General features: G+C 39.5%; 1 protein-coding gene across 9 annotated transcripts in view; it reads left to right on the forward strand.

Moving 5' to 3' along the window:
• The window catches only part of DNM3 (dynamin 3), a 522,795-nt gene that overhangs the window by 194,342 nt on the left and 309,437 nt on the right, over positions 1–19,016 (forward strand). For all 9 annotated transcript variants that reach the window (XM_040636206.1, XM_040636208.1, XM_040636209.1 and 6 more), the window contains exons 9-10: positions 2,236–2,303; positions 5,600–5,738. In XM_040636206.1, the coding sequence (XP_040492140.1) occupies positions 2,236–2,303; positions 5,600–5,738 (207 nt within the window). The remainder of the gene's footprint in view (positions 1–2,235; positions 2,304–5,599; positions 5,739–19,016) is intronic.

The following is a 19,016-nucleotide window of genomic DNA, read 5'->3' on the forward strand; positions in this document are numbered from 1 at the left end:
TTTATTTGTTGTCTAATTAATTTAAAAATATTTTTTGAGCACCTGTTCTGTGCCAAAATTCTAGGTGCCCATGATCAAGACAGAGAGAGGCACTGTCTGGTGGGGAAAGACAGAAAATTTTACAAATAGACAAAGTAAAAAAACATCAAGTGTTATGTAACATAATGTTAGAGAGGTAGAGGGGTTAAGTGAGCCACTTTTTTTTTTTTTTAAAGATTTATTTGTTTTAGAGAGAGAAAGACAGCACGAGCACGAGGAGCAGGGGGAGAGGGAGAGAGAGAATCTCAACCAGACTCCCTGCTGAGTGCAGAGCCTAATGCAGGCCTTGATCACAGGACCCTGAGATCATGACCTGAGCTGAAACCAAGAGTCAGACACTTAATTGACTGCTCCACCCAGGTGTCCCAAGTGAGCCACTTTTGATGGGATGTTTCAGGCAAGGTCTTTCTGAGTAGGGGACATTGAAAGCATGACCAGAATGGCATGAAGAGGTCAGCTGGAAGGGTCTTGGCGAAGAGGGTCATTGAAGGCAAGCAGCCGAGGATGAGGCCCTGCAGTAAGCATCTGTACAGTGGGTAAGGAATAGATGAGGGTGGTACAGAGCTGAGGAAGGGGAGAGGGCTACGGCATCAATCCAGAGGAAGAAAGTGCCCAGTTTGTGCAGGGCCTTCCAGGTTGCAGTGAGGTGTTTACATTTACTGATGAGAAGTTAGGGGAGAGTTTTAAGAAAAGGTGTGACCTGATTTGGTGGATGATCTTAAAAGAACACTTTGCAGGCTGGATCTTAAAGGGGCAAGAGTTGATTCAGGGAGACAAGTAAGGTGAGTTAAACAGTGGGACCAGAGAAGGAGTGAATCTGCTTTCTCTGGGGCCTAAAGTTTATACAATTGGGGGTGGCCTTAAAGAAGAATACAAAATTATAAACACACAGTTAGGCACAGGGTCTTGGAAGGTGCTTATGTAAGAGAGAAGCCCTGAATCTTAATCTTCTTGAGCTTCATAGTAAAAATGCCCCAGAAGAGAGGATGGATAAAGTGGAGGGATTTGTGATTTTGGAGGTAGGGTCAGTAGGGCTTGGCTTGATATGGGGGATGCAAGAAAGAAGATTCAAGATGACTCCTCAGGCTTTGGCTTGCACAACAGCAAATGTTAGGGGCCATCAGATGAGGGAAACGGAGCAAAAGCTGAGTTTGTGTAGAGGTATGAACGGAGAGTTTTATTTTGGCTAGGCTTAGGATGGCTTGCCCATTAGGCAACTAAGTAGTATGGCTTCACATACAGAGGAGGGTGCTTATGTCTTGGCGTGGGAAGCAAATGGGTAAATAGATTGTTTCATTAAAATGTGCTAAGTAAAGTGATAAACTTCAGCACAGGGTGCTATGGAAACACAGCCTACGGACCCGAATCCCAGACTGAGTGCATGAGGGAGCCTGGCTTCTGAGCGGAGTTTGGAAGGATGAGCAGCTAGTCAGCAGGACGGGGTTGGGGCCTGGAGTTGTTCCACATAGAGAAGGAGGAACAATAAAGGCTGAGCCGTGGGCCACAGGGTGTGGGTAGGAAACTAAGCAGTTCACTGTTCTACGTTATAAAGTGGGGGAGAAGCCAAATCTCAGAAGTCAGGGGCTAAACAAAATGTGCTCCTGATATCCCTTTTAGGTCTAAGCTCCATGACACTTTGATCCTAATTCCAAATAAATTTAAAGTACCTAGAACTTCTGGGAAATTTTTATGCAGCCATCTCTCCTGCATTGGATTGGTAAAATATTATTAATTTCCTCTTGTAAAGAGGCCTTGAATGCAGGTGGTTAAAATGGCCGGGGAGAAAAGACAGCCATTGTTAATCTCGGCACAGCTGGACTGCTGTTGCATGTCAGGTGACACTCTTATTTATGCATTTGTCTGTGAATACATTTAGTACATTCAGCAAAAGAATGAAGAATTGTGTATTTCAAATGAATGGCCAGATTTATGTCCAGAAGGCATCCTTATGCATAGCGCTCCTATCTATAATAGAGTTAAAATCCACTACACGAAAACTCCCAGAAATCCCCAATGTTCTATGTTGCCTTGAACTTTACAGAAACAGATGTTTCGACCATCTGGGTTTAAGTTAGGAAAGACATGAGTATCCATTTATTAATAACGAAGTAAAGTTATTCTCATTTTTAAATATTCAACAATATTATTATTCAAAGGAATTAAGTGTCATAACTGTGGCTCATTTTGCATCTGCAGATGGAGTTCAATGAGAAAGAATTGCGAAGAGAAATAAGCTATGCAATCAAAAACATACATGGTATCAGGCAAGTGATTCACATTTTCCTTGTCTCAGTCAAGCTACTAAAAGAAAATTAATGTTTATAAATGGCTAGTGAAGTAGCCTTTTCATCATCGGAGCAGAGTGGAACACAGAGGTGGGAGTAAGAAATAGGAGACTCTCGTTTGAGTTTAATGGTAATTTCCTGTATTGTCACACTCACAAAAGAAAAGACTTTTCAATTAAAAAAAGCAGAAACACTCCCTGCACTCACAGCACTGTACTCTGCCCAACTAGGGATTTGCCAGTGAGCAAGACCTTGTTCTCCAGAGCCTTGCGTTTTAGGGAGGGAGGCCTGACATGCTCCTAAGGAATCATTACCTACACAGAGACAGGACAGATACATTTTGGCTGCAGTTGTGGAGTAAGATTGGGAGAGGTTAATGAAGCTGGTGACTTTTGAGTTGAACCTTGCCTGTATAGAGAATGAGAATGATTTCAATAGGCAACAGTGTGCTGTGTGTTTACACGTGTGTGTGCATGTGTGAAACATGAGAGGCTGGGGATTGTTGAGGCAAGAGGGTAAGAGAGAGGGCTTAAAGTGGAAAGAGTAGTGTGAGCAAAGGCAGAGGGGTAGAAAAGTGCAGCAGGGATTCGTGGAGTGCGGAGTCCTGCATTTTGATAGGACAAGAGAGCAGCGGGACGTGAGGCTGCGAGGGGAACTTGTCCCTTGTGTGGAAGTTTGTGTGGAATTTTCCCTTGTATAAAATGGGATCATTCTCATTTACTTTCTTTAAAGCACTATGATAAGAAGAAAATGAATTTTAAAAAAATGAAAAAGATGAATTTAAAACACACATTTCTTGAGTTCATGTACAGAATTTAATGGAACATATATTAAGTGTCCTGAATTTAAGGTATTGAACTTAGGTTGCCTACTTCATGAATGATCTCATGGGAAGGAGGTGTCCCCTGTCTATGGGCCACTGTGTCTCAGCTTCTGCCACAGGTCAAGATGGGACGATTTTGGGAGCAGAGCCTGAGAGGACAAAGTTTGACACTGAATGTACATGTGAAAGGAGTTAGGACATTTGAATTCTCTATCATTTTAACATTTAGATGACCTGCTCTGCAAGTTGCAAATAGGATAGGTAAATATGCATTCACAAAGTAAAAGGGTGAAAACGTTCTATAACCAAATCCAGTATTTTTCTCTCACTGTCAGTAGGGTTTCTAAGTTCCCTACTAATTCTATTTTGTCTCCCTCAAATCTAGAATACATTTGGTGTAGAAACTGTGTCTTGCTCTTGAGCTGGGCGGAGCTAGTATTCAAACATGTCAATCTGATAAGTGCAGTGAAACCAACTCACATTTTTTGGGTCATGAAGTATTTTTATATATGTACTTAGTTTACTGTAAAAGTAAAATACAGTACTTTTACTTGGCTTTAAAAACTTCTTATCAGATACATTTTTGCTGAATGTAACTGTGAAAGCTCATAACTCAGTTTTGAAGCTTTCTGACTTACATGCATACCAAAAGAAGAAATTGGTTGTTGTTTATTATTCTGGAATTAATTTGCCTATAAGATGATAAGAAGTGTACAGTGTCCTAAGAATAAGACATACTCGTGGCATGATTACTTAGGCTCTTAATTACGCTTAATATGAAAAGTTTTGTTTCCAACGGATTGTTAGATATTTGAATAACAGAAGCCATCTTTGTCCACTGCAGACCTAATGGTCCTTTGTTTTGCAGGCACTGTGTGCCCGTAAATAGCAAGGGAGGAAGACAGTCCTTGTAGGGCAAACAAAGATAAATGCAGTAATGACCTTTCTACCAGGGTAGTAACAGGACTATGTGTGCTCAGACCACTGCAATGCAAAATAGGATTTGGGGTTCAGAGAAGGAAGACCTTGTCAGGGGCAGGACTGGAGAATGTGAGCTGGAGGAAGTGGTTGCTTTTGATCTGGGCTTTGAAGCACAGGTGGGACTTGGACAGGCTGGAAGTGTGGGGAGGGCAAAGTGAACCTCACGGACGGAGGCAAAGACAGAAAACGTTAGTATGAGTGTGTTTGTGGAAAGGCCAATGGTTGGATTTGGCTGAAACATAGGGTGCATGGAGGAGGAGGCAAATAACTGAAACGGAAGATTAGGGTCAGACAGGGAAATTTTTAATGTTAGACCAAACAGTGTGGATTTTATTCTGGTCCAACGTGGAGAAACTTCAAATTATAGTATAGTATGATCACTACAGTTAGAAAGAGAGGTGAGCATAGGGTGCTAAAGTAAATGATTAGAAGGGACCAGAATAAAGCTGCTGTAAGGGAAGTGTGGAAGAAATTTCCCAAAAGAAGCACCACAGAATTGAGTGGTGAAGGAGAAGAAGTTAAAGAAATGAGAAGAGGGAGGGAGGAGGGCCTGGGAATGGGGAGGACCAAGCACCAGCACGTGGACCCTGCAGGGCTTTGGGCGTGATGATACTCAGGGTTCAGGTTCCCTCTTCTGGTAGCTTTTCTACATTGGCCTTTTATTTAGACGTAATCATTTTTTCACTTTTTATCACACACACACACACACACACACAAACACACACACACAGACACACACACACACACATACACACACATCTGCTTTCCTGCGCTCCTGCACAGCATGAGAAAAACATTGTTATGATACCAATTTGAATTAATTCCAGCCAAGTGAAAAGATACTTGCTATTTTGTTTATCATTTGTTATTTTTGTAAACTCACAATTTAAGCATCCTGGGTCCCAAGCTACTTCTACTTAACTGTCTTCCTTTTCCTCCAGCACCCCAGGACCTCAGACCGGGAACCACGGAACTTGCTATAATACAGCTCTCCTGGAAAGAATAGACTGCATAGTCAGGAACACTACTATTCTAGTGTTGGCAAAATGAGAATTATTTTCTGCTCTATGAAGGACAAGAGGGGGTTGCTTTTGGAATACTTTAGACAGAAATGGAAATTTAGGACACCATTTTTATCGTAGCATTGCTTTTTATTGCTGTGAAACAGTGAGAAAAGATGAATTACAGTTAAACATTAGTTACAGGCCATATTTTTCCGGTCCATGAAAACATTTTGGGAACTGTTTTTAGGTATTGGTAATCATCTATAGAATGAAATTTATTATGGAATCGTAGTAGTGAAGATACTGTTACAAATAATACTACTGATAGAATAAATCACTACGTAACTTTTAAACTTGGGTATTACATGCTTGCTGTAGGTGACATGTCAGTTAAAACCTTCATCAAAAAAGTATTGGATATTACTTAATTTAAAAAAATCTAATGTCCTGCTCTTTCTTATATTCAGGACAGGGTTGTTTACTCCAGATATGGCATTTGAAGCAATAGTCAAAAAGCAAATTGTAAAGCTGAAAGGACCTTCCTTGAAGAGTGTAGATCTGGTAATACAAGAATTAATCAACACTGTCAAGAAGTGTACCAAAAAAGTAAGTTTGAATTATTTAACTTTCCAACAATTAACTTTTGGTTTACCCATATTTCCTACCCTGCTACATGCCTCTCTTCACTTTGTTGTAAAGGTAGTATGTTTGCCCAAGGGGAAGGATTGTGGAAAGTATTGAGTGGGAATTGCTTTCATGGTAGATGGGCAGGGATATTATCTGTCGATTGTCTTCTTCTATGCCAAACAGGGTTGCTTAAACCAGAAAGAGTATTTTAGTCAGCTAGTTTTCTCCTTATTGTCTTAAACAGGTAAATATCACTTTATAACAATTACGTGAATGCCCTAAACTAGTTTTTCTTATGGTGTATGGAAATGGGATAATTGTCAGGGGAAGGGGATCATTGACATTGTGTAGATCAGTAAAAAAAATTCTTTGAAATTTTAAATGAATTACATTTGAACTTGGACATTCTGCGAAGCAGCGGCGTGGTGTAGTAGTAAAGACCCCAGACTCTGAAGTCCAGTTACCTAGATTCAAATCCTGGCTCTGCTACTTACTTTCTACGTGACCTTGAGTATCAAACTTAATCCCTTATTGTCTTGTAAATTTCTTTGTGAAAAGAGGATGAAAATAGTAACAATACTACCTCCATGAGAATTAAACAAGATGGTGCCTCAAACCCATGGGACATCTAACACATTGAATAACCATAGCAAGTGGTCAGGAAACGGTGGCTAGTCTATAACTGGCCATTTCAGTTAGCATCTAATATTATCTACTTTGTGATGTTTATTGAATCTATAATGTAGAGTAGTGGGGGAGAGACTTCCCCCGTGGGGGACTCCTCGCTGAGGAACATGGAGGAATTGTGCTGGATTCCATCCATTCTATGGGGGCATGAAAGGGGTACCCTGTGTTAGAAACTGTAAGAAGGGAGTTAGTGATGATGTTTAGGGTAGGGTGGGCCTAGCCCCATGGTAGTCAACACTGGTACTTATTTCTTGAAAGTATAGATTGTTCTGGTTTTGTAGGTTTTTTTACCCTTCCCTTTCTGTATGGTTACTATAAGTAACCTCCCTAAAGAACCAGTGGGAAGTAAGAGAGATAGAGAATGTAGATGAATATGGTTTCCAGTTACCTGGCAGAAAAATTCGGACGAAGAAAGATGAAAGTAGTAAAAGAGGAGAGCCAGCTAAATCCCTAGATGCCAATGCTAAAAGAAAAGGAGATAAGGCGGGAATAGCTTGGGGCCCAGAAGTGGTTGTGGAGTTTCAGACTTTTTCTCTAGACATCTCATTCTTCTTCTACCTTGTTACTTAATGTCCTAGTTTCTTTCCTCCAAAATGAGAAAAGCCATAAGAGTTAAGGGACTGAGGAAAGGGAAGAGGATACACATGGAGAAGAAAACAAAAAAACAACCTTTATACCAGCTCTCCATTTGAAAACTTGAAGCCCATTGATGATACTTCGCATTCCTATTTGTCCTTGCCTATACCTCAACATGCAGTCATTCTTGCCACCTGTATAGTTAAAGCTCTCCTCATTGGCCACCTCATAAGTGACACCGAATTAATTGATGCTGCCTTCTCTGTTAACCACAGNGCCACCCTCAGCACATAGAAATTTTCAGACAGAAGCTTCCCTTGAGATTGCCCATGTGCTCCTGTTCCCACCAGGAAAGCTGTCTTTTTTCCCAAGGGCCCATTGTGTTGTGTTTGTCCTCAAGCCTGTTTAGTCGGTTGTATTTCTTATTTTAATCGTGTAGTTGAAATGAAGAGCAAATGAACTGAGGAAACACAGAAAAGACTGAGTTTTGTTTCTATAAACACAGCTTCAGAGAGACTTGATAAACGTTAGCTATAAAAGTTTTGTTGTTGACGAGGTGTAGGCAGGACAATGCTGAAAGAAGGTGGGGAGAGTTATAAAATTCTAGATGGGCTCTGCATTCAGATTATTTCACAAGTGTCTTCAGGTTCTCCCTCCACTTTAAAGAAAGCCAAACTGGAAATCATAGATGAAGGATGTGGTTTATGTAAGACAGAAGATGCATAACTCCAATCCCCAGATCCAAATGCAGGGAACAGGCCTTGGCCTTACATCAGAAGATTGGCACATGTGTGTACATTTATGTTTTAAGTTATATCGAGTGTTTATGGTATGTATGAATCATTTTTTTTTTTTTTATCATTTCCCATTGTATCCAACTTGCAGGAAAACCAACTGTCAGTCCTGATGGCGTGGGAAGAGACAGCTTGTTCCTGGACACTTTTTGGCTTCTATTCTTTTGCTCTCCACCCTTTGAACCTCCCTTTTCCATTTCTGGATCAATGGTAGCTGTATATTTGTGCTGTCTTCTCAAAACCCTGTATATTTTGTCTTAAATAAACCCCACTTTCTCCCTGAGATTATTGCTTATCCTGCAGCTCTCTTCACTGAAGAATATTTATTGGCTCAAACCCGAAGAATCTAAGGGCTTGCATCAGGCTTGACCTCTGCCTACTTCTCCTTCTGTGACTTCCAAACATTATGCCTTCAATGTCCTGGAAATTCTTCAGTAAAGGCCCCAGTGGTACCAGCTCTGCTTTTCCCTTCTATTCACTGTCACCATCATGTCCTAGTCACTCCCTTGCATTTGTCAATATATTTAGAACCTCACTTACATTTTTCCTCTTCATCCTAAATTCACCTTCAGCTTGGATGATTTCAGTAGAGATCCATGTAGAGATGGTGTCCAACACCCAACAACTACTTTTCTTTGAGACCTTTGACTCCAGTGTCTCTCCATTTATTCCGTACTAGTATGATACTTCCATGACCTCTTGTGGTCCTTGTCATCACTGACAAATGTTCTACCAAGAGATCCTTCAGAAATTTCAAACTGTATATCTAAGGTTTTCAGAATGCTGATCACCCCTCCTAACTTTTTTAGGTTATAAGTCAGTTAGAAAATTGGGAGAAAAGCTTAGAGGAGGATTGAAACTTAGTATCCACTTTGCTGCTGATAAATCTAGATTGGAAAATGTGTCTGGGACTTGCTGTTGAAATGGGAGCCTCCTGTTACTTCCTCTTCTGACAGTAAAACTTAAAGCCCACAGTGGTGGAGAGAGTTAGATGTGCACGCATACGAAATACAGAGTATTTTGGTTTGCCTTCCATCTGTGGGAATGTAAGCCAGTAAATGTCAGAGAGCCCCGTCTGAGCGGTGACTTAGCACACCTACCCGACCCAACAGAGAGCTGAGGACTGATGCAGGTCAGGTTCTCACCATCTTACCAGTCAACGTGTCTTTTTTTTCTCCCCCTCTTTCTTTCTGTGAGCTGGAGAAAATAATAGAAGTTTCTTCAGTAGGACTTCCCCAAGAGGGCAGAAGTGTTGATGAAAAGTTCTTACTTTATCAGTGAGGCGTGAAAGGTGCTGTGGAGGAGGAAGTGAGGGAGCAATTCTTCCCTATGCCTAGTAGTCTGTCACAAGCTTCTACCCTTCCAGCTCTCTCTCTCCTGTGCTCTCCCTATAACCACTCTCTGCTCATCAATTTCATTCTTATTTTAAGTAATGATTTCACAGAGAAAATAGGGGCCATAAGTGGGAACATTAATTTCCCAAACTTACTGGTATTCCCAACCCTGCCTCTCCTTCCCTCTGTCTCTGTTGATGTGGTTTCCTGACCGGGGCTGGGCTCCTATCTGTACTCTCACCCTCTTATGGGACTTACTCTTTTATTCTTCTTTCTCTTAAATCATCACTTTCTCCATCACATTAAAAATTATCTAACTTAAAAGCAGTAACAACAATAACAAAAACCTATCTACTACCTTATTCTCTCCTTTTCTTCATGTGAAACCTTCTTGGGGAAAAAGGTAGTTTACACTTGCTATCTTTATTTTCTTATCTCCAGTTGATCTGTAACTCTCTGAAATGTGGCTTCCATGCCACTACTCTATTGAGTAATTATGGTAAAGGTCGACCAGAGACCTGATTGCCAAATGCACCACGCACTCATTCCTGATGCCGTAGACCACTCTCTTTTTGAAGCTGACACCCCCTCTCATGGCTGCTCTTCCATCTTTCTCATGATCCCTCCTCTGTCTCCTTTGAGTTTATCCACCCTTCCTGCCTCTGAACACCAGAGTCACACAGAGCTTGCTCCTGGTTTTCTTCTCTTTTTACTATCCTTTCTTCCTGCCAGATCCTATCTCCCATAGCTCAGCTACCACTTAAAATGTTGTTGATTCCCAAATCCGTAACTCCAGCTCAGCCTCTGTACTAAAATGGTCGACTCCGCAGTCTGTCTACTGCCACTACTCTCTTCTAACTTACGGCCCTGAACAGTTGTTTTTTTTTTTTTTTTAAACTAAATTACTCCAGTGGCCTCCTAACTGGTTTTTCTACCTCCAGTCTAGCCACCATCAAATTCACCCTCCCCACTGCTGGCAAAGTGGCCCTTCTAAAATACATCTATTTTGCCTGTTACCTCAAAATTATGCAATGGCTCCTCATGTCTTGAGAATAAGGTACAAATCATTTACAGTTCCTTCTAGTTTCACATGTGATCCCTGAATACACTTCTTTAGTTACATCTATTGTCACTTTGTGCCTGCTTCAGCCGTTCCAAGTGATTTGCGCCATCCTCACGGAATTGTCATGCCTTTATGCTTCACACGCGTGATTCTCTTTGTTCAGAATGTCTCCTTTTCCTCTTGTCTTCACCTGCCATCCCCTCTCATTTTTTACGATCCAGCTCAATCGTCATCATTTTCCTAAGAAATCTTCCTGCAGGGCCGCTGGGGGTCCTCTCCTGATCTCCCTCCCTATTCCCTTTTCAGTGCTTTTGTTGGCACCCTATGTTTACTTCTATCATAGCATTTATGATCCTACATTGTGGTTTGTTTGTAATTTATTTGTTTAGGTTAATGTCTCCTCTTGTTGGTTATAAGCTCCTAAAAAAAAAAGAAGCTGTGTCTTTTATCTTCTTATTCTTGGCATCTAACATTATGACTAACCCTACAGTGGAGGCATTCTATAAATACTTATTAACAACTTAGATATTCTAAAGTTACCCTGATGCTAAAGAAATGTGCACTTGGTTTTAAAAGAATTCCTTTTAAAATAATAAGATTTGAATAGGTCTTCTTTTCCGTATTTTCCTTATTTCTCATTTTGATGTTTTCGACTTTTGCCCTCATTATGTCCACCTCCAAGTTCTTGTACTTTAAAACCAGTCTAATTAAAATCTTTTGCAAAGCAAAATAATCTTAATTAAAGTTGATTATACCAGGACTTTATTATTTGGCCCCTTTTGAACATGAGCCATAGATAACATGATTATATAATTTATCATCCAACGTAGGATTCTTTTGAGATTGAAAGGGGGAGCTATTAATACATTCATCGGAATAGTAGGAGGAAAGTAAGACTGCTCCAGGCAATATGAAAGGCATAGTTACTCTAGCTGTATTGTGAATATATATATATATATATATATATATGCATGTATATTTTTAAAACAATATTTTCATTTATAATATTTCTCATGTTGAATGTCTTATGTGTAAAATATTTAATTTTCCCCCTTAAGCCACATAAATAAACATCAGTGAAAAACATGAGATTTATGTTTGTTCAAGTAACAAAACACAAAGCTAGACTTCTGGGGGAATGCAATCTTCTCGGGTATTTTCTCACTGTTGTCTCTGGGGCACTGGAGGACAAGACAAGAACATTAGAGCTTTATGAACCGTTTGGCTTCACTCCAGGGACATGTCAATTTCAGAATTTTTCTGGTGGGCATCAGCTCTCAGCTGCTTTTCTTTACCCCCAATTCTCCAGTGCATCATCGCAGGGTCCTGAAGTTCTTTCAGGAAGCACTGAGAGGAACATCTTGTTTTTTAAACCACAGTTTAGCAACTGTGCCATTTATTGGCCTCTTGGGGAACCACATTCTTGGATTGCCATCATACCAATTAATTGATTTTTTTTTTTCCCTGCTCAGAAAAAGGAAAAAAAAAAGCTTTGCAAGGAAATAAAAAAGATGCCTTGGATGGCTGTTAGAAATACAAGGAAAATTTTTTCATTAAAAAGCGCTGTTAGAAGAAATACTGAATTCTGTGGTATGTTAAGTGAGTAAATATCTTGCTCTGGGTACACATACTAATCAAGTGAATCTAAAGTCCTTAGCGTGGCTTTCAAGGTCCCACGTGATCTTTCCCCTTTTCATCTCTAGTCTCCTCCCACTTTCCCCTTGGTCCATTCCAGCGACACTGGTCTCCTTGTTTCTTCAACAGGTCAAGGAGAGATGATGGCAGGGCCTTTGTACTTCTCATTCTCAACGTTGGAGATGACCTGCCTCAAGATATTTGTGTGGATCACACCCTTGCTTCTTTTCAAGTCTCTCCTCAAAGGCTGCCGAATCAGAGTCTTTGTTTCTCTGACTTTTCTATCTATAGTTATACATGCCTCCTTTCAAACACACACACACACACACACACACACACACACACACACACAAACACTCTTCATCTACTTACCAAACTTTGTTTTTCTTTGTGGCACATATGACCACATGAATTATACTATGTATGTCTTTTGTTTTTCTTGTTGGACAATAAAGGGACTTGGAGAATATAAGCTCCATGGGAGTAGGGACTTGGTTTGTTCAACACTGTATTCACAACCCTAAAACAGCCAGATTTTCAATAATAATTATTGAATGAATGCTTGAAAGAATAAATGAATCATGTCTCATTGATGTGGCGGGTGATGATCAGTTTGACTGCAGTAACCACTTGATTACATTCCCTGAAAGTCTGTAGCAGGATAGCTGCAAAGCATCCTGCTCAAATAGGGCTTTCTTGTAGGTCTGGATGGATCTGCTGTGGTTTCTACTCTGTAAAAAAAGACTTGCATTTCATCTCCTCTAATGGCTAGCTGTCCAGTCTAACAAACTGTGCTGTGTTTTGCATAGAATAGATGCCTTACATAACTCAGGTTTCAAATCAGGCTGAACTGATTTGAGCATGAACTTTTTGTTAGATGTTATAGGGAACTCAGTCCTGGCACTTGACTTTTAAAGGAGAGGAATTTCACCTTTTTGTTATTGTTACTTGTTTTTAACCCCGACCCCCACTTTTTTTATTGAGCTATAATTGATATATAACATTATATTAGTTCCAGGTGTACCACGTAATGACTCGGTATTTGCATATACTGTGAAATGGTCACCACAACGGGCCTAGTTAGCATCCATCTCCATCACCACACATAGTTGAAGAATGTTTTCTTGTGATGAGAACTTCAAAGATCTACTCTCAGCAACTTTCAAATATACGGGCCAGTATTATTAACTATGGTCACCGTGCTGTACATACATTACATCCCTAGGACTTAAATTTATTTTGTAACGGTAAGTTTGGACCTTTTGGCTGTCACCCATCTCACCCGCCCTGGCCCCTGGCAACCACCAATCTGTTCTCGGTGTCTGAGCTCAATTGCTGTTATTGCTTCTTAGATTCCACAAGCTTCTCCAAGTGCGATCATGCAGATTTGTCTTTCTCTGTCTGACTTCTCACTTAGCCCCTGCCCTCAAGGTCCAGCCATGTTGTCACCAAGGATGGGACTTCCTTCTTTTTAATGGCTGAGTAATATTCCAGGCTTTTCACCTTTTCATCTCATAATTCACTAAAGAATTTATGATCTTTATAATTAATTCTTCATTTGTAGTTTGCCTTGGCCTCCACTGTTCCCCTTACCTTCTGTTTTGATTTTTCTTTTCAAACTGCTCATTACTATGTCCACCAGAGATGAACTTGAAAAGAAGGGAAATGAAAATCTGATTATTATCTTCAGGTGTTGTTTTGAGACAGTGTCAACCCCACTCCTGGCCTCCTATATGGTGTGCTCTGAATTAGTGAGGCTGTCTCTTCTGACTACCTTTCAGCTTTATTTCACCTGAGATTAAACCTTTTTTTTTTTTTTTAAGATTTTATCTATTTATTTGAAAGAGAGACAGAGATACTGACAGAGAGCGCAAGCAGGGAGGAGAGGGAGAAGCAGGCTCCCAGGAGGGAGCCCGATGAGGGGCTCAATCCCAGCACCCTGGGATCATGACCTCAGCTGAAGATAGACGCCCAACTGACTGAGCCCCCAGGCACCCCCGAAGATTGGACTTGTATCTTTATTCCTTAGCATTTGCCTACTAACACTAGAGTTCCCATTTTTCTGCTTAGAAAAATTGTTATGGTGAGAACATACAAACATACCATATATGTTCTTCTATTATATACTTTACCATTTGTAGAAAATATTTGAGGTATAGAGATTTGGGATTTGCTTGCTTGGAGAAGGAGGGCTAGCATATTTCTCTCTCTCTGACCAGTTTTCTGAAGGCCGCCTCAATGGACCCTGGCTCCCTTCCCCTTCTACCAGCTTCAGTTAGGTCTTCTGAGACTTCCCATATGCCACTCCTAAAATGCAGAACACTCAATAAAAAAATTTCCCATTTTCCCTTGTGCAATTTCTTGACCTCTTTATACTAGAATTGTTTCTCATCTTTGATCGCCTTTGTAAATGTGAATGCTTCTGTTTTTCCTTTTTCATAATAAATGTGTTATTTCATAATAATAAATACATATTTTCTCATTTCCTGAATGAATCCAGCATTATGCTGTACATAAATAAGGGATTACTAGGATTTGTGGGCAGGTTTTAGTTCACAGAAATGGAATAAAATTATTGTATGCTTTAATGAGCAGTAAAATCATTATTGCTACTCAGTCTGTAGTGAGTGGCCAACATTGGGAAGTTTATGGCTTTTGGATCAAAACAGAGCCCATACCTTTAGGTTAGCCAAACCAATCAACTCAAGTCATGTGCATAAAAAATTTTTGTTCTGGTCTTTGGTTTATTTTCTCAATTTATGTTTGGTATGGAACTATGAACAGATGGTACCTAATAACCTGAGTCTTTGCTTAAGGCAGCGAACTAGTTACCCTTGAAGGTGTGGGAATCTTGCCTCATCTTGTGTTTGTTCCAAGAGAAACCTAATAGCTTGGCTCTCATGATCTGATTAATCAATGGCTAGTAACTTTTATAAGTGTATAATTTTTGTTTTATTGGCTGGAAAGGCCATTCAAGTGATATTTTTTCCCCTTAGGAAAAAACGTGGTCCATGCTTAAAAGTAAATTTTTATATTGAGGTGCCACAAAAATAATTAAACACAACCCTAAATAACGCTTAAAATATTGGCTTTTATTAAAACATTTTTAAAAATATATCGGATACTACTTTCTCTCAGACCATAATTAAAATTTTCTCTTGGAATTATATATTTAATGTTTTGCTTCCTAACGTCATATATATTGCATTCTTTCTACATTAAATAGTTCTTATTACTTCAGAGTATTCAGTGAAATTCTAACAAAAAGCTGTTTAGAAGTAATTAGGCATTTGGTCGCTGTCCAGCTCTGTCTGGAAGCTTCACTGTCATGATTTAAGCATCAAATCTTCTGAGGCCTTCTCAGAACAGGTTTAACCATTTTTTTTGTGTGTGTTTTCCCTCGATTTTTATAAAATATTTCTCTCTGGTACGACAATTTATCTGTATAGTTAACCTGCCACTCAAGACTAGTTTTTAATATCAGGTCGTTTGACAAAACTGAGCATCAAGCTGGCTTACAGCACTTGCCCAATGAATCTTTGTTAAATGAATGACAGCTGTGAAACGAATTTAGGAATACAAAATTAATATAACCAATGGTAAAATTTTAATTCTTTGATTCCGTATAGATCAATTTCTAGAATATTTAAATAGTTAATAGGGGAATAAATGCCTAAAAATGGTATCCTCTATATCAATATTATTTTGGCATACATAATTACGATTTTGATGATTTTGACAAAGTAAATATACTCTTACAACTGCAGCCTTTCAATTCTGTATTCAGAGCCAAAGAGATTGGAAATTATAATAGTTAAAAATGGTTGAGGAAGCTGTGCCTTAAATAAGAGACAAGGAAGAGAGGTAAGGAATTGAACTGAGCAATCAGTCAGGTATTTTTTAAAACAAAGGAAAGGGTTATGCAAACTGAGCTGGGACTCCCATAGAATGAGCTATTGAAATGAGTAGCAGGAAGCCTGATCAGAGATCATTCAGAATGTGAGTGGGACATTTGCCTTCTTATCTATATTGTGAGAAGAATTGGGACTGGAGTGTTACATTTGAGAGCCAGCAATTCAAGCCAACATTTATATTCTTACACTTTTACAGTCTTTCCAGATCAACTAGCTAGATAGAAACCATACCAGCTGCATTCCTGCTTTTCAGCAATGCCAGGCCCTGCACTGCATAGTGTCCCCTTTGATCTTTCTCTTCCTTTGCCTCCATGAGGGCCGTTCTTCCAGTGTCGTCTCTTTCCCTTTTGTTCCACTTAGAATGTAGGCTCCTTTACTTTCCAGTTGTCTCAATTATAGGTACAAAGGTATGGCTCTGGTGGGCTCCTTTCCTGGTGAAATTAGGCCCATGGGTAGACAGGAGAAACACACATACACACACACACACACACACACACACACACAGAGACACACACACACACACACACAGACACAAACACAAGATCAATTTTCCTGCCAAGGCCGGTAGATGGGAGGGTTCTTGGATGATTCTACTTCTTGAGATATTCTTGCCATTTTGGCCCTTTCTCTGACTTAATGATGGCTGCATACTAGCCTGGGGTCCTTCAATTATCAAATACTTTTTTTTTCTGAATAAATATTTATGGTGCCACTCTTTGGTGTTTTAAAAATAACCTTCTGCTCTCATCCATTTTCTAAATGCTGTTGAAGGCATGCCTCTCCTCCTCAGTAGACCACTATTGCCGTGCAGTCACTTTTCTGCAGGGATACAATTCTGTATTTGTGTGGCTGTTGTCAAAAAGCAAAGGTGCACTGTTAGCTTGGGATGCCCTGAGCGCAGAAGACAAACAGTTGCTCTGGTGGCCTAGGGCAGACTAGCGGTTAGGGTCAGATATACCACCCAGGTTTGCACTAGTCAGGAAGAGCGACTGGTATCGACCAGCTATCTCATCTATACTTAGAACTTTTTACAGGCCTCACAAAAAATAACTGACAGTATTCTCAGAGTATAGAAGGGCTTCTGGGATGATAGAACTTTGTTGGAGAATGCTTCCAAAACTTGAAGTGGAAGCTCCATTTGTATCCTGCAGTTATTCACAAAATAAGCTCCCAAATGAGCACACATCTCAGGATCCAGCTTGGGGTCCCAGTAACAGGGTAATGGTTTGGTGATCTCATGAAGATACACTGGGCTGTGATTTTTGAGGTAACCAAGGCAGCCAGGTGTCTATCCTTTTACTATGATGTTATACAAGCACTCTACAGTCACTGTAGAAAAATTTGGAAAATATAGGGATGTATTTAAACAAAAATGCAAATTATGCATAATCCCATCATTCAAAGAGGTTATGCCCATTAACATTTTGTGGTATTTATGTAGATCTTTTTTCTGTGTACGGACAGTAGATTTGCAGCTTCAGAAGGTTTAAGATTTATTTGTGATTTGTGATTATGATGGTTTCCAGGGGAATTGCAGTTTGTTTTCTAGCTAAGTCATTGCGTGCATCATGTATACTATAAAGTTTGGTGTGTACAGTGACCTTGTTTGACCATGGAGCAGCCATGCCTCAGGGAAGCCTAGTTCTAACTGCTTAAAAGTTAGGAGAATAGTAGCTGCCACAACATTACTCAAGAATTTTGAGATTTGTAAGGTCTCAGGCTATATCCTTGAAGGATATCAAGGGTATATGGTGGCCTGTGACTATGTGTATGTATGTGTATGCTTGTGTGTAATCACATTGTATATTTAGCAGCCCGATTTTCTTCACTTTTGTCATACTATAACCACTTTACCATGTTACTAGATAATATTTAGGAATTGGATAGAATAAAAAATTAGGTATTGGTTATATTTTGGAGTGGCTAATTACATCCCATTAGTGGATCTACCTTAACTTATTTAATATTATTAGAGACTTAAGTGGTTTAAAGAGTTTTGTTTATTCACTTGTCTTATTGCTATTCCAAGTGATGCTGTGATGAATGTCCTTACTATTTTATCTCAGAATCCTGTGAAATAATTAGGTCAACAGATATATAAATGGATGGCTTTGAGATTTTTTTGATACATATTGCCAAGTTGCTTTCCAGAAAGATTATTCTCATTATCACTTCTTCAGCAAGTTTAAACTGGTAGTTTCGGTGTCCTTGGTCTGTATTAAGGCTTAATTATAGCACTCTGACAACATGATAGTTAATATCTTTCTTTGTGTTACTTTGATCATTTGTGCAGTTTAATATTTTTCTTCTGCTTATTGATCATTAAATTTCTTTTTAAATAAAATCATATTCTTTTCATCCTGTTTTTATGAGATATTAATGTTATCCTTATTAATTAGCAAGTGCTTTAAATAAGAATTGGAATTAACCTTTGGCCTGTCCTAAGCCATGAATTTGCACCCTTCTCACCATTCTATTGCTGCCCTCCCAGGCCAAGTTACCCTCATTTCCCACCTGAATTGCTTCAGGAGCCAAAATTCATAGCAGGTCTGCAAGGATCCCCCTGATCTGACCCCTGTTTATCTTTCTAGCTTCGCCGTCGGACCATCCTCCTCACTCTCTGCTCTAATCTTCCTTTACTTCTTTTACCATTCATTGTCCCTGTCCCTTATTGCCTTCACACACATTCTTATGCCTAAAAAGCTCCATTTTCCCCATAACTATTCCTGAGCAACTTTACCTAAGTCCTTCTAGGTTAGGCCTCCTTGAACATCCTCATAGCATTCCATTCTTCTTCCTTACATTGAAAAAACTGTGATTAATTCATTCCCTTTTGCAAATTAAAGTTTTGACAATTACCTGCATAATAATGGGATGAGTGATTGAAATGAGTTATTTCTACAATTTTGTCAAAAAGTGTGTACACACAAACACATCTGTTAGGAAAGAATTAAAAAAAATTACTTCCATGGTTCATGGAATGAATCATTCTCAAGGAGTAGTGGACAAGATGATGGGCTCTGGAGTCTGAGGACTTGGGTTGGAATCCTGGACCCACCAATTCTGAGCGGTTTACTCTTGGGCAAGTTACTTAACTTCTCTGTGCTTCACATTCTTCCTTTATAAAATGGGGTTAATAATAGAATCTATCTTTTATGATTGTGTGGATTTTGAATAATTCATGAGGTGTTTAGCACACAGACTAGAATATGGTAAGTCCTCTATAAATGTGAGTTATTATTATCCTTTTCATC

This window comes from Ursus maritimus, unplaced genomic scaffold (genome assembly GCF_017311325.1).
Source record: "Ursus maritimus isolate PB19 unplaced genomic scaffold, ASM1731132v1 scaffold_2, whole genome shotgun sequence".
NCBI classification, from domain to species: Eukaryota; Metazoa; Chordata; class Mammalia; order Carnivora; family Ursidae; genus Ursus; species Ursus maritimus.